We start from the raw sequence: 11,022 nt of genomic DNA on the forward strand, positions 1-11,022 counted from the left end.
CAGAGTCTATATTATTCTTTCAATGAAATACATGGAACATCCAGCATAGCCCCGACACATGCTTGTTGATCGATGTCACTTCCTGTTGCCCTGTGCCTTCCCTGAGCATGGAAGCTCAGTGGATATCCATCCTCTGACTGGTACCACTGCTCCTTACAACAACAGAGTCTGAAACCACAGCTGACTGCTGAAACTTGAACCCTGGATAACCCAGCGAGCTCCTCAGCTGTCTGTGCCTCACTCTTGTATGTAAAATGGGAATAATAATAGGGCCTACATTACATGGCTGTTTAAAAACACTGTAAGCGCCCCCAAATATAGAAGTTGTTATTATTTTTAGCTCTTCTTGAGGCTGAGTATTTTTATAGGCTTTAATTCTGATGGAAGACAAAAATGAACATTTGAGACTCGAGTCTTTGGACAGGCTTCATTCTCAGCTCCCCTCCAGCAGCTTGTGCTCATAAATCCTGACTAATGACACAGATATGTCGCCTTAATGTTTGTGCAGCCCAGTGACTTAATGTTTAAAGATGAAAGGCGCCCAAGGACAGCACCAAATACCCTATCCACTACAGAAAAACATTAGAAAGGAGAGATGCCAGAACCTACTGCAACAGATAATTAAATCAGGCAGCTAGGAAGAGGACAGCCATCCTTAGACTGGAACTATTTGTGTGTTTATTATTTGTGAGACAGGATCTCCCACGTAGCCCACAAACACATTGGAATATCCAGCATTGCTTTGCTTCTACCTCTTCAATTGCTGGGATTACAGGTGTGTCCACCACACCTCACTTAATCATTTAGAAAATACAGAGACGGGGAGAAGTTTGAACTCTTCAAGGGTTGGAGGTGACCCATAGAAGTGAGGAACACCCAAGTCCTTAAGTGACTTGGGGTGTGGGAACAGTGTGAATGTTTCACCTTTTCTAAATAAAAAAAAAAAAACCATAGCAACGACTTGTACACTTGTATTGTTACTCTAATTGACTTAAGCCAGTTAAAAGGCTTGGGCAAACAGGCTTCTCTAAGTAGCTTGTTTGTGAGCTGTGACAGGTCCCACACTATGCCAAGCTCCCTTTTCAACCACGTGCTTCATATTCCACAGCTCCCAGTCACCACCGCAGGCAATGCACCCTCTCCCGAGACCTAGAAGCCACACTAGGGTAAGCACGTGCAGGTGTGTGTTATCAGACTCCTTGGTACAGAAATCCTTACACTGGAACAAGATTAAGCTGTGAGACTTTTTACAAGATCTGTCAACCCTGAGGTCAGAGCAAGTTAAAAAATAAAAAAAATTAATAACAGTTACCACCACTGTGAGTTCCCCATCCCCAAGGTGATGAGCCAGGGTGTATAGCTCATAGCTAGGATCGAGCCTGGCAGAGTTCTACGGTTTCGTAGCCTTAACACTATACGGTTTCTTAAACAAGTTTCTTCTTTTGTAAGTGGATATAACACTACAATCTATCTAGTAAGTACCTTGCAAAGCGAACAAGAAGGCTGTGCTGGAAGTTTCTGTCCCGCTGAAAACAGCAGTACAGACGCTTTAAAGCCTTCAACCCTATACTAAGCACGGTACGAACCAGAAGCCACCACAAGATCAGCCCGCCCTTCCTGAGGAATCATGGGCCGTGAAGTCTTTTGGTAGCTACACCCTCCTGAACTGCCTCGGAAGTGAGAACTACATCTCCCAGGATGTTACGCTGAGTCTACCACCACCACCCCCGTCCCCGCCCTCTTCCCCGCCCATCGCGCGCAGCCTCCTGGGATTTGTGGTTCTGGAGGTACAGAACTGTATGGTGTCAAGTTACAGAAGAACCACACGCCCCAGAAGCTCTTGCGCCACTCTTCCCCTCCCCTCCTGAAGTCGGGTGCTGTTTTTGTTGTTGGTGAAAGGTGAGGGGAACAGCTGATCCGTCTGTGGGGTAAGAAACTTGGCCTAACTGAGGGTGGGCTTATGTGGGGGTGGTCAGTCCGCTTCTTAGCCTGCGAAAGGCTAATCAGAGAGAACTGTAGAAGAGGACGGTAGGAGAGTTTAGGTTTTAATACTTTACGCACTTAAGAAGCCAGCCCCACGTTTTGGGTGTTGTTGGTTTCAAGGGGGCCTTGAGGGTTAGCCCCCGCATGGTCCTCACTCTCTTGCGAGATCTTCTCTGTAAAGCTCTATCTACTTATAGAAGCTTGAAGGCACTGAAATATTCGCTTAATCTTTTCTAGGCAAGGTGTTGCCCTCACAGACCTTCCCTCTCTCACCCATATCCAAAGATCCAAAGCCCTTTACTGCGCTGAGGGGAAAACTTCCAACTTGTAGAATGCCAAAACACTTAGACCTACAGTGGGAAGTGACGCGCGCGCACACACACAGCTTTTGAACATCGGTAACTGACCACATACACTTTAAGTGTCCAGGACGTTCAGTCATGGAGATTGTTTGCAGATGTTACAGATTTTTTTGTGGGGAGGGAGGGGTTCGGGGGTTCTCGACGCGTTGAGCTTTGTAGACTAGACAGTTCACATTCACCCTACCCTCAGAAGAGCTGTGTTTGAAGAAAACAAGCTGGATGTAATGAGGGATTTTTCAGAGATAGAAATCAAAAAAAAAATTGACATTGAAACAGGTTTAGTCCAGCTCTTTTCAAGGAAGAAATTGTTCGCTTTTGCATTGCTGGCCCACCTTTCTCCCTCCATGGAGTGTCTAATTTCTTTTAAAGTTTCTCCCCACCGTCTCAGCCTGGAGTGGGTTTGTGATGTTTGGGGCGTGCATATGACTAGTGGACACACCAACTGCACCTGGCACAGGAAGCGGATCTGCAGGCTGGAGAGAAGAGGGCTGCCTCACAGCTCTCGATTAGGGAGTAGTTTATTTTTAAAGTTGACATAAAATGAATTTCATTATGACATTTTCAAGCATGTACATCATCTGTTCTTACTCATCTCTGAGTACTTTTGTTTTTTATTTCAGCATGTTTGTGTCATGTGTATGTGTGTAGACGCAGGTATGCAGAAGCCCCAGGACAACCTGGGGAAATCTGTTTGCTCTTACCCATGTAACTCCCAGCGAACTCAAGTTGTCGGGTTTGGTGACAGGCACCTGTCCCACCAAGCTCTCCCACCCTGTCCTATGCTCCTGATTCTTACCTCTCCTCGCCCACTCCATGGTTTCCAACTAACTCTCCTGGCTAACTTGGAACTTCCTTCCCACTCCATCCTACCTGTGTAGCCTTTGTCACCAACCCAAGTACGGCAGGATTTAGACGCTTAGAATTGAGGCTAAGAAGAGCCAGCAGGGAATAGGGAGGGGATACGAGAGCTTAGTTTACATCTAATCAAATCGCTGCGTTTCTAGTTCTGCTCTGGGCAAGATGTGGGGGGAGAAAAGAATGTTCCTTGTACGCTCACCCTTTTCTCAACATTGAATGTACATTTCCCCTTCTCGGGGCCCCTTATTTACCCAGTTTCCAACCTGTTCCCTGCCTAAGGGTGGAGCTTTCCTGGCTCCAGGCCCCCACATTCCATCTCCCCACACCCCCACCTTCCTGCTGAATATTTCACTCCACCCTTGAACTACCACCTCCAGAATTTTTGACTTCCTGGAATAGAATTTGAGGGACAGAACTTGTCTTTCCCCTTCTCCTGCTCTCTGGTTCTCAGAGGAAAGGCCAAGCGTGCTTTCTTCTGCTTCCGTGGAGTTGATCAGGACAGACAACTTAAGGGCGGGCGCGCTAGGGTCAGAGGGGCTATAATCAGGATGCTGGTCCCTGAACCATATTCTAGCTCTGAACTCCGTGTCATCAGAGGTTAGTTTTTGTTTTGGGGATCTTACCTGGGTAATCTAAGGTCAACAAGCTTAGGCACAGGTAGGGAAGACCTGCTCAGACTGGATTTTCAATTCCAAAGCCAGAAGGTCCAGGGAGTTGGGTGGAGAAACCAAGAGAATTTGGAATTCCCAAGGATATTGAAAAACGAATAGGAGGGACAACCGGGACAGAGACTTGGTCAGTGGGGCAGCGAGAAGGACTAGGAATCAAATAAGTGAGGGCCTGTCAGCCCAAAGGGACAACATGACAGGGTGGGAAGTAGACACGGGAGGTAAGACCTGTGCCTCAGAGATTAAGAGTGATACCTTAGGGGTGGAAACCAGGGGTGTCCTGTGTGGACAAGGACTGTGGATCGAGAGGAAAGCTGATGGAAAGACGTAAGTATGCCAACCCCTTTTTCCATAGGACAGCAGGCATCTTGACGGCAGGATGGAAGAGTCATCTCTGAGCCGGGCACCATCCCGGGGTGGAGTCAACTTCCTGAATGTGGCCCGGACCTACATCCCCAACACCAAGGTGGAATGTCACTACACTCTGCCTCCAGGCACCATGCCCAGCACCAGTGACTGGATTGGCATTTTCAAGGTATCCCCAGACCTTCTTCTGGCTGAGACTTTTGGGACATAGGTTGGTTAGAATGAGAGGTTGATAAGGAGAAGGGTGACACAGATGCCAGACAACATCTGTGTAAAGTTCATCTCCCCACCTCAGCCTTCTCATGCCTCGTAACATACTCCCCAACTTTACCTGAGTCTTAGCGTCCTCGGTACCTCTCGTCCAGTTACGCCAACCCTTCTGTCGCAAACAAGTGGTGACTGTCACCACACCTTTCTCTTTCAGGTGGAAGCGGCCTGCGTCCGGGATTACCACACATTTGTATGGTCTTCAGTGCCAGAAAGTACAACGGACGGGTCCCCCGTCCATGCCAGTGTCCAATTCCAAGGTATGAAGAAAAATGGGAAACAGATGGAAGTGGTACTTTGGGAGAAAGTGTTGGGCTAACAGGCATAAGAAGTACAGGGGATGAGGAAATGGGATGCAGGTAACTCCTCACTGCCGGGCCTGATGGTGTTCCGGTGTCATCCCAGCTGCCGAGGAGGCTGGGGCTGGAGAATACCATGAAACCAGGATATCAGTGCCAGCCTGGGCAACATACCAGACCCCATCTCAAAATAAATAAATAAATAAATAGGCCTTGTGAGACTGTTTAGCAAGTTATCACAGGATTAGCACCTAGCACTTAAAGAATCCCATAGAAGGGTGGCTTTAGAGGATGTTTACCCCAAACACTCCCAGTGTGGAACAAGGAAAAGTGTGATGTCAGAAAAGAGTGGCCTTAGCAGATTTAGACCCCAGCTCTCTGCGTTACAAGCTGTCTGTCACTGAGCAGCCCTGCCTGTAGGAACGATACAGGGATTTAAGGTGATCTGGAATGTTGGTAGGGAGCGTGGTACGTGCTGGCACTCATTGAGTGGCTGTTAGGGTCAGCTAACGAGGAGAAGGGAATGAGTTTGAGAAAGAAGGTGCTGGACACGGAGCAGGAGGAAGCCTGTGCCAAGGACCAGTCCCAAGGGAGTGGGCAGTAGGGTAAGGGGTGACACCTCTCCTCCCCTAATAAGAAAAGGGACCTGCTAGCCCTTGAGAGCCAGAGGTGATGCTGGGGTTCTGGGCCATTCTTCCTACAGCCAGCTACCTGCCCAAACCAGGAGCCCAGCTCTACCAGTTCCGATATGTGAACCGCCAGGGCCGGGTGTGTGGGCAGAGCCCCCCATTCCAGTTCCGAGAGCCAAGGCCCATGGATGAGCTGGTGACCCTGGAGGAGGCTGACGGGGGCTCTGACATCCTGTTGGTTGTCCCTAAGGCCACTGTGCTTCAGGTAAGAAAAGAATAACAGACTCATTCCTCAGCCAGGGATACCAAGGACAGCGTTATAAGGGCACCTTATGCTTCACTTTCCCGTCTCTGTCTCCTCAACTGAAGACTTCACTGAGAGTTACCAAAGGTCTGCTCTCCAGAAACTAAGCCTTCACATAGACACAGACACTACCATTATTGGCCAGTGTAACTCAGGCTTCCTAGAACTGAGCCAGCCTTTTCAAAGAGACACTGCCCTCTGAGTCCTACAGGAGATCCGCAGGCTGGAGGGAGGCTGAGAACCACCTCTAGCGTGGGTAAGGCAGGGCTCTGAGCTATCCCAGCTGGTACCAGAGGTGCTGACACATGGCTCTTTGGCAAGTCAGATGTGACTGCTCCAATCTGAGGTATAGTCACAGGTAGGATAACACACTACATTTTGAACACTTAGTATTTTAACATTTATTTATTCATGTGTATCTGTGTATGTGTGTGTATATATGTATATTTGTGGGTACATATGTACCATAACACATGTGAAGGTCAGAGATCAACTTATGGGAGTTATTTCCAGAGTTGGTAACAAGCACCTTTATCTAAGGAGACATCTTGCTGGCCCAGCCATGGTACTCTTAACCACCACCCTCAGTTACTTTTCCCAGCCCAGGTTTGTGTACATGCATGGATACAGAGACCAGAATGGAGTGTCCTAGAATACTCTGGAGCTGGAGTTCTGGGTGGTTATGAGCTATCTGATGTAGTTTCTGGGAACTAAATTCTGTTCTCTGGCATAACAAGCTGAGCTGTTCCTCTGGCCCTCGTATCTTACTAAGTGGATACTAGAAAATTTAAACTAAAAATGTGCCTTAAATATTTCCACTGGGTATAGAGACGATTGTTAAGAGCAAAGGGACAAGGCTGGGCAGTGGTGGCGCACGCCTTTAATCCCAGCACTTGGTAGGCAGAGGCAGGCGGATCTTTGTGAGTTCAAGGCCAGCCTGGTCTACAAGAGCTAGTTCCAGGACAGGCTCCAAAGTTACATAGAAACCCCTGTCTCGAAAAACCAAAAAAAGAAAAAGAAAAAAAAAGCAAAGGGACAGGGACGGGTATTGGGAAGAGAATCTGAGGGAAGGTGAGGGACAGGGACAGGTAGGGCGGCAGGAATTCTCCAAATGGGAGAGCAGTTGCTCAGAAGGTGGGAGTTAGTAGCTGCTCAGTGATGTAAAGAAAGCTCTGCTCTCTGGAGCAAGAGTCTGATGAGATACATGGACCAGCACAGTAGGAAGATGCTTCACCTGCTGCCGAAGTTCTGCCGGACACTGGCCTCACAGCTGACAAGCTCAGGGGTCTGACTACTAAAGAACTACGTTGGCGATTCACCCAAGTCTGTCTGACTCCATTGAGATAGGTGAATTAGAACCCCCTTGCCTCACAGACACCCCTTCTCCTCATGCTCTTGCAGAACCAGCTGGATGAGAGCCAACAGGAACGGAATGACCTGATGCAGCTGAAGCTGCAGTTGGAGGATCAGGTGACAGAGCTGAGGAGCCGAGTGCAGGAGCTGGAGAAGGCTCTCTCCACTGCCAGGCGGGAGCATTCAGAGCTCACAGAGCAATACAAGGTGCGGGTTGGGGCTGGTGGGGAATGGGGCCTAGACCCAGCCAGGCGGAGAAAGGAAAAATGTCAGAGAAGTAGGTTTAAGGGTAATGAGTGAGACTAAACTCTAACAGATAAGAGGTATGTTCCTAATTTGTAATAAGACTCGGTTCTTTGGACCCTGGCATTAGTCAGGTAACAGTTTCTCCATTCAGCCTTTTCAAGGAAGGTAGCAGGACAGAGGTGGGGGAATCTAATGTCTCACCCTCTGTCTTTCTTGCCTTAATTCCAGGCACTCTCTCGGTCCCATGGGGAGCTCACAGAAGAGAGGGACATCCTGAGCCAGCAGCAGGGAGAACATGTGGCCCGTATCCTGGAGTTGGAGGATGACATCCACACCATCAGTGACAAGGTGCTGATGAAGGAGGTGGAACTGGACAGGTACGGGCACCTTCCTGAGGCCTCACTCTATCCCTGTTCTTCAACCCTTCACGATCTCATGCAGGGAATTCTAGTTAGGAGGGGTTTCTTTCTGCCAGTCCTTTATCTGTCTCTCCTAACGCTATTCTGTGTTTCTCATCGTCAGAAAGATCAGTTGTATTTATTGTATGGAGAAGCTGAGCAGAATTAGAGATGGGATATTTACAAGAAGAGATTGCATAGGAATGCACAATAAAAATATTGATTTCAGCCTTTGCTGCAGGGCGATGCAGGTCCAAAGTTCCATCTTCCAGGGCAACTCAAGCGTCACTTGAGTCTAGCCTGGGAAACAGAGCAAGTCTTCATAATGTAGTCATATAAATACGTATGTATGTATATGTGTTATATATAACCAAATCACATATTTAAAGCACAGGAGAATTAGATTCCATCCTTGTTATTGGAAATGGTCGAAGTCACAGCTCAGTGGTAAAAACACCTCTGAGTGTGTGCAAGACCCTAACTTCCAGCACTATAAAAAAGAGAGAGAAATGTTTAAGTTCGTGACCCTGGAGTATGACAAAAGATATAAATCACAGAATCTTTTCATTGGTCTGTTTGTTTTTTGAAACAATCTCACTGTGTGGCTCTGGCTGTCCTGGAACTCACTGTGTAGACCAGACTGGCCTCAGACTCAGAGATCAGAGATCTGCCTGCCTCTGCCTCCTAAATGTTAATACTAAAACCGTGGACCACCCTGCCTAAGTTACAGAATCTTAACACCGAGAATGACATAGGTGCTCTCAGGGCAGCCTCTTTCGGTATCCAACAGCTGTCACTTCTGTGTCTATTTATAGAACCAAGCTCTACTCACTGGAGAGGCAGAGGCAGGAAGATCACCAGTTAGACCTTCCTGAGCTGCATAGTGAGTTATAGACCAGCCTGAGCTACATACTGAGTTACAGACCAGCCTGAGCTAATGAGTTATAGATCAGCCCGAGGTACGTAATGGGTTACAAACCAGCCTGGGCTATACAGTAATTTGTAGACCAGCCAGGGCTATGTAACAGATAAGTTCCTGAAAAAAAAGAAGAAGAAGAAAAAAAAACCCACAGACCACAGTTATCACAGTTACATCCAATAACTAGCATAAATACTGACCAACATCCATGCCTGTCTTTCAGATTCTTTACTATGTCCAACACTCCAAATCTTTTGTTTTTTTGAGGCAGGGTTTTGCTGTAGCTTTGGAGCCTATCCTGTAACTAGCTCTTGTAGACCAGGCTGGCCTTGAACTCACAGAGATCCACCTGCCTCTGCTTCCTGAGTGCTGGGATCAAAGGCGTATGCCACCACTGTCTGGCCGCTCCAATTCTTTTGTTTATATCAAAGAGTATCATCAAGTCACTTTGATTCACCTCAGCATTGTTGGTTTTTTAACAACCGCTGTAATCTTTGTGAAGGAAAGAGCAGCTCTGCCCAAGTCTCAGGCCGTCAGGAAAGCATCTGAGAGGTTGCTTCATAACATACTCCCCTTACCCTTGTCAGTACAATATGTCTGTGTTGGCAGAGACACCTGGACCAGGAGTCCACAGATTATGCCTCACACCACCTGTTCTTACATGATTTGGAGGCTGATGATGAAATAAAAGAAGCATAATATTTTATGGTAATGGAAATGATATGATATGTCAATGTTCATTAAGTAAGGTTTTATTGGGCCATGCACATCTTTGTACACACTGTCTGTGGCCTCTCCCAAATCTGCGCTGTCTGATCTATGACAAGTTTAGAATCAATAGTGATTGTCTGTTGTCTTTGAAAGCCTAGATTTTCAACTCTTAATTGAGTGGAAACAGAGCCATTGCTAGAACATCCTGTACAGTGGTCTATAGAGGAAGTTGGGCGGTGGTGCACACCTTAATCCCAGTGCTCCTGAGGCAGAGGCAAGTGGAGCTCTATGAGTTCAAAGCCAGCCTGGTCTACATAGTGAGTTGCAGGGCATCCAGGATTGTTACACAGCGAAACCCTGTCTCAAAAACCAAAAATAAAAAAGGAAAGAAAAGCAGTTTATAACTATGCTCTAGAAAATTGCAGGTCAGAGGTGAGGTATTTCAGCCCAGCACTGTTGCCTCATATTGACAGGGTTAGAGACTCAGTGAAGGCCCTGACTCGGGAACAAGAGCAGCTCCTGGGGCAGCTGAAGGAATCCCAGGCAGACAAGGAACAGAGCAAGGTAAGAGATTCCAAGTGGGTTTACTTTCCTTCTTAGTCTTTCAGCTAGTGTTCATTGATTCCCTTCTAAAAGCTGGGCACCCCTGAGGGTGAAAATGTAAAGGAGACCCTGCGTATTCTTGCCTCCATGGTGCAATGCCTGCCCAAATCACAGTGTCACAATAAAAACCTAATCTAGTGCCACAGGGTTCCAGAGAGGTAGATGAGAACACATCTCACTGGGCTTGAGAAGCAGCTGTCAAGTGCATACTTACAGTGATGGAACCAGAGGATCCCTGCGACTTGGTGGCCAGCCAGTCTAGCCAGCTGGCAAGTAGAGAACATTTGAGGAAGACACCCAAGGTCAAGACCTACCTCTGGTCTGCGCGGATGCAGGCATGCACACACACAAATGCAAAAGCTATCAAAGCGGGGATGTAAAGGCCAGGCACGATGATGTGCTTTTGTGGTCTAGCACTCAGAAGGCTGAGGCAGAAGGGTTTTGAGTTCAAGGTCAGCCTAGGCTGAGACTATCTAGGTAGTCCAGAAAGAATGAAGGAATTTAAGCTTTGAGCACCTTGAGTCACAGACAAGCAGATGGTAGATGATGGCAGTTTTTAAACTGTCAACCTTATAGTCCCAGTTTACTCTTCAGTTTGATAGAAAATACAAAGGGAATTTTATTCTGAGGATTACATAAAAATTAAGTAACCTAAAAGCACACACCAATGGAGCAGTGTTCTCCAGTGTGTTAACTTATGTTTTGATGTGCTTCCAAAAACAGTTTTTAATAATTTAGAACAAGGTTAGAGCAGAGACCGTAGTTCAGTGTTGAGCAAGGCAAAAAAAATATGATGAATTAAAATATTTACAGAACCTTCAGTGGCTTTCTCAGAACCCTGGGCTTCTCTAGAAAACTGCTCACACATGAAAAATGGAATTTGAGCAGAGTGTGATGGTACTGTAATTCCAGCACTGGGGAAACTGAGGCAGGAAGATTGCCGTAAGCTTGAAGTAGCCTTGGCTACATAGCAAGACCTTGTCTTCAAAATATAAAATAATACAAATAAAAAAAAGTGAACAAAGAAAGATGAAAGAGACAGCCTAAGGGAATGTG

At 47.0% G+C, this 11,022-nt stretch overlaps 1 protein-coding gene across 1 annotated transcript in view; it reads left to right on the forward strand.

The window, feature by feature from the left end:
• The first annotated feature begins 1,859 nt into the window (after window positions 1–1,859).
• Calcoco1 (calcium binding and coiled-coil domain 1) overlaps window positions 1,860–11,022 on the forward strand; it is a 16,190-nt gene continuing 7,027 nt past the window's right edge. Inside the window, exons 1-7 of the mRNA XM_005353799.2 lie at window positions 1,860–1,928; window positions 4,227–4,406; window positions 4,662–4,764; window positions 5,507–5,697; window positions 7,138–7,296; window positions 7,564–7,712; window positions 9,837–9,927. Of these exons, the coding sequence (XP_005353856.1) occupies window positions 4,251–4,406; window positions 4,662–4,764; window positions 5,507–5,697; window positions 7,138–7,296; window positions 7,564–7,712; window positions 9,837–9,927 (849 nt within the window). The 5' untranslated portion in view covers window positions 1,860–1,928; window positions 4,227–4,250. The remainder of the gene's footprint in view (window positions 1,929–4,226; window positions 4,407–4,661; window positions 4,765–5,506; window positions 5,698–7,137; window positions 7,297–7,563; window positions 7,713–9,836; window positions 9,928–11,022) is intronic.

This window comes from Microtus ochrogaster, chromosome 15 (assembly GCF_000317375.1).
Source record: "Microtus ochrogaster isolate Prairie Vole_2 chromosome 15, MicOch1.0, whole genome shotgun sequence".
NCBI lineage: Eukaryota > Metazoa > Chordata > Mammalia > Rodentia > Cricetidae > Microtus > Microtus ochrogaster.